This window comes from Archocentrus centrarchus, unplaced genomic scaffold, assembly GCF_007364275.1.
Source record: "Archocentrus centrarchus isolate MPI-CPG fArcCen1 unplaced genomic scaffold, fArcCen1 scaffold_36_ctg1, whole genome shotgun sequence".
NCBI classification, from domain to species: domain Eukaryota; kingdom Metazoa; phylum Chordata; class Actinopteri; order Cichliformes; family Cichlidae; genus Archocentrus; species Archocentrus centrarchus.
Window position 1 is genome coordinate 1,400,275 of NW_022060263.1, and position 4,541 is coordinate 1,404,815.

The 4,541-nt window shown below is 36.8% G+C and overlaps 1 protein-coding gene across 1 annotated transcript; it reads right to left on the reverse strand.

Annotated features, from left to right (window-relative positions):
* Positions 1 to 2,664: 2,664 nt before the first annotated feature.
* On the reverse strand, positions 2,665 to 3,821 carry LOC115776652 (trace amine-associated receptor 13c-like). Its single transcript, XM_030724375.1, has 2 exons — positions 3,658 to 3,821; positions 2,665 to 3,481 (listed from the first exon to the last, which is right to left on the reverse strand). Exons 1-2 carry the CDS (start codon positions 3,819 to 3,821, stop codon positions 2,665 to 2,667), a joined length of 981 nt encoding a protein of 326 aa, XP_030580235.1.
* Positions 3,822 to 4,541: the final 720 nt, after the last annotated feature.

Genomic DNA, 4,541 nt, shown 5'->3' on the forward strand with positions numbered 1-4,541 from the left:
GAAAAAAATCAATTGATGGAATAACCTGGTCATTCAGTATATTCAGGTATTCAGCTGACCTCATTCTTTGAGCACATAATGTTGCCGGCCACATTTCTTCCTCGAAGATGATGGGTCCCCACTATCCTTCCAGTTTTTAATAATGCGTTGGACAGTTCTTAACCCAGTGTAGTAGTTTCTGCAATTTCCTTAGATGTTTTCTCTGCTTGATGCATGCCAATGGTTTGACCCTTCTCTAACTGACTGACATCTATTCCACAACCACGTGATGTGTATGAATGTGTGTGTGTGTGTGTGTGTGTATATATATATATATATATATATATATATATATATATATATATATGTACATATATATATATATATGTGTGTGTGTTTGTGTGTATATATAGCTATCTCTTCAATTTCTTCTTTCTGTTCTCTCCCCCTTTTTTTCTTTTTCTTTCTGTTCTCTATTTCTCCTTCTTTTCCTGCCAAGAAAAGAAGGAGAAGAATAAATGAAGAATAAATAAATAACTGAAAAATGAAATAATAAATGAAATATAAATAAAAATACAATTAACAAGAATAGCCTATAGAAAACTTATAGAGCTCTTCCTGTAAAAGCAAATATGTTTGGTACAATGGTGCATTCGGATCATCATTCCGATTGCGAAAACTGCCAAACATGACAGGTCTTAAAAAAAAAAAAAAGAAACACACAGAGAGGCTCGGGCCAAGGTGGAATTGAACCCAGACCTTCTAGATGTCATGCTAGCTGTGAGCCAGCAGTGCTAACCACCACACCATCATACTGCTAATACATGATGAAAAGCTGGGAAATTACAGCAGTCAAAAAAATTAAGAAGTTAGCCATTATATTTTTGGAGATATTTTATGTTATATAAATGAAATATAAAGGAAGTTACCTAAAAATACAGTCACACTCCTGTAATCATCTTACTATAATGATTGTAGCATATGACTGTACAGCACAAGTCAAAAGTTTGGACACACTCACATATAATGGGTAAACTTTTAACTGATACTGTACTGCACGTACCTTATCTCCTCCTGGTGGGCCAGTCTGAATGAAACTTTGTACAAACATCACCACACATAGAGCAATTATTAGCATTTATATGTTTTTTAATGCATTATAAATGCCAGTTCTTTTGATTTTTGTATATATTATGTTCATTTCATCATCACCCTATGAATGCAATGTTACATTCTCCATTTGTGTCTGTGTCAAATACATTTCAATGTATGTCAGCCAGATGTAACTTATCAGGCACCAAAGTTTGGGTCCAAAAATTGATTTTGTTCAACTCCCCACAGGCCTTGGAGAGTAATACAGATTCATTCTAACAACCAGATGTTTGCTGTTCAGACCACAGAAATGTCACTTCGCAGTAGCATTAATGTGGGAGTCAATACTAACTAATATTAAGTATTAAGGAACTTTAAGATGAACTTGTTGCATATTGCCATACACACTAAACAATGATTCCTCCTCTCTTCCTCACAGTGAAGAAAACAGCCTGTTATTCTAAATCTGGTATCAGAGTGGTACTCAGTATTGGCAGATACCCGAAGTTAAGAGTTCCGTTTCAGTGCGTCCCTAATGGGAAAAACAGCAGCCAACATGGTGCTGTGGGAGAGCCTGAAACAGAAGAAAGAGTTGAGATTGTGTACTGTCTTTCCTTCTTTAGGAGAAGAACTAAGAAGAAGAACTGGCGGCCAGGTTCAACACCTTTTTTCCATTAAGACTCTGGAGACGTTTGCTCTCTGTCCACAGATTTAATGATGTAGAAAGTGGAAACTGAAACAAAAATGTAACACAATTCCAATTGTAAAGTATAATCTTTAAATTACATCTTCTATATAAACTGTATCCACAACATAGGATAAACTAAATCAACATTATGCAACAGATTGATTGCAAAAGTAAGCATAACTAAACTCTGAATATGTTGTTCACCAGTTTATCAAAGTTACAAACCAAACTTCACTAATGTTACAAAATATGAGCACAGAACTAGAGCTAAGTAAAAAATAAACAGTTTACATACAGACAATGCCACAAAGATGAAGGATGGAAGGCTGATGCATGAGGATTAGTGACAGTCATCGAGGCTATGTGTAAACCTTAACTTCCTGCCTTTTCAACTTCCTGTGATGCCAAACTGTTCACAAAACCACCTACTGGGGATGCTAACGATACATCTGCAACAACACTGTCAGCACAGATTGATTGTGAACAATTCTCTAATTCACTGTGAGGACTGGAGTCACGCTGTCCAGCTTCAGGGAATGTTTGTGTTCTTATCCCGTTCTCATGTTGTGGAATCTGCTAATACAGTCAAAAATTCAAATGTGTATGTTTCAGTTCATTACAGTAATTGTGCTTGTTGATTCACCATGAATGATTTATTAACACTACTCGGACCGAATTTTTTTGTTTCAGCTCCAGGAAGTACCTATAAGTAAAAATAGCAGATTGCACATTCATTTAAATTGTGGATACAAATACATGATTGTGTCATTGTGGAACAGACAACTAGAACACTACAGATGAAACCCTAAACATTGTAGCGATATATTTTATCAGACTTCTAGACATTTAAATTTCACTTATCATTTATCTATTCTTCATAGTGTCAGTGCCTGCAATGCTTTTCTCTACAGTATACTGGCCTCACTGGAGCCATGCCTAAATATCTTAAATGTAACAATGAGCTTAACAGATTTCCGAAACCAGGGGTAGCAAAAAGTGTAAATTAATGGGTTCACACAAGAGTTAAAATTTAAAAGCAAGAACTCTAAAGGTACAGATGTAACATTAAAGAAGCTATTCTGGCCTACCATTGAGGAGCAGAAAAATGGGAAAAAACATATAAGAAAAGCAATGACAAGTACACCGAGAGTCTTGGCTGCTTTTATCTCAGATTTCTTAGCATGCACCGTCTCTGACCCCTGGATTCTGACAGCAGTAATACGAGAGCGCATTGCACGTGCCTGAGATACAGCCACCACAAATACTCTTAGATACAGAACTATGATGACAGTCACGGGGCCAACAAAGGTCAAAATACAGTCAACAATTCCAACAAAGTAGACAATAACAACTACACATTCACCATAACAGGAATTATACCTGCCCGGCTGCTTGAAATTATCCTTCATTATAAGACTGTTATATAAAATGGCGCAGCCCCAACAAACACAAATACAAACTGAAACTCTTTTTAGTGTAATTTTGGTGGGATAACGCAGAGGGTCACAAATGGCTACATAGCGGTCAGCCGATATGAGCACCATGGTTCCTATTGAGGTAGAAATGCCAATGTAATCTAAAGTGCAATACAGAGCACACATGTGGTCACCAAGAAACCAGCAGCCATCTAAGAGGTTAATCTGACAAGACATGATGAGGCCCACGAAGAAATCTGAGACGGCGAGAGAGAGGAGGAGGAGGTTGGCTGGAGTGTGCAGCTGCCTGGATTAAAACAAAGCATTGCATTGTTTGTATTGTGTAATAGCAACTCCTTTATAGCACTCAGAAAACAAAATCTGTGAGAAAAAGGCAAAAGCATGATAATAAAAAAAAAACTTGCATTACTTTTACAAGAAACATTAATTTTCTGTCACTAAAATAATAAAATATGTCAATACTTGAAGTGGGCGATGGAGATGATGACAAGTAGGTTCAGAACTACAGTAAGTAGAGAAACGAAAGACAAGAGAATGTAAATAAACACAGCCTCAATTTGTGGGCGTTTTGGCCTAACACAGGAGGAGTTGAGGAGTTTTGGAAAGCAGAGTTCAGTTTCTTCCATTGTTAGAGAAAGACAGAGAAGGAAGCTGAGCGCAGGCAGCTTTGTGACTGAGCCCCTTTTTGTTCGTATCAGAGTAAAAGTCCCTCCCCCCACTTTTCCCTTCTGACTTCTCCTTTTTTTCTCTGAGTTTCTGTTGTTTTACCTACTCTATACTATTAGTCATGATGTGAGGTGAAAAATCTTGAAATCATTTTTGACCATGATGTGTCCTTCAGTGCACATATTAAAAAAAATGTAGGACTGCTTTCTTGCATTTGTTCCTCTAGGCTTAAAACTTTCCTTTATGATTAAACTTATAGATAGGGCTTGATCAGATGACTCAGAACCATCACGTCCAAGGATTTCTAGGCTCTGTATTTGTTTATATACCACTCTGCATTTAATCATCAGTTATTATTAATCTCTGTCTCTCTCCCGCTCTCTCATTCATTGCTATATTTCTTCTGTGTTTTAAGTTTGTTATAATTGCAATTCAGTCCTGTTTCTGTGTTCTTCTTGTCTCCCTCTCATCTATGCTTTGCCCATCTGTGTTTGTGCTTCTCCATGTTTTCTCAAGTAAATGGACTAGTTCTAACATAGCACTTTTCTACTCTGAGCACTCAAAGTGCTTATACAACATGTTTTACATTTACCCATACATACAAGTACTTCCATGAGTAACTAAGCTAAGTGCTTTTATCTTCTAACATTCACACACATTCATACTCCAACGCTTTTGTC

Excerpts from the sequence above, each read along its gene's own strand:
- LOC115776652 (XM_030724375.1), bottom strand. The coding sequence starts at position 3,821 with ATGGAAGAAACTGAACTCTGCTTTCCAAAACTCCTCAACTCCTCCTGT. Across the intron at positions 3,482-3,657 it reads ATCTCCATCGCCCACTTCAA|GCAGCTGCACACTCCAGCCA; the intron begins GTATTGACATAT and ends GTTTTAATCCAG.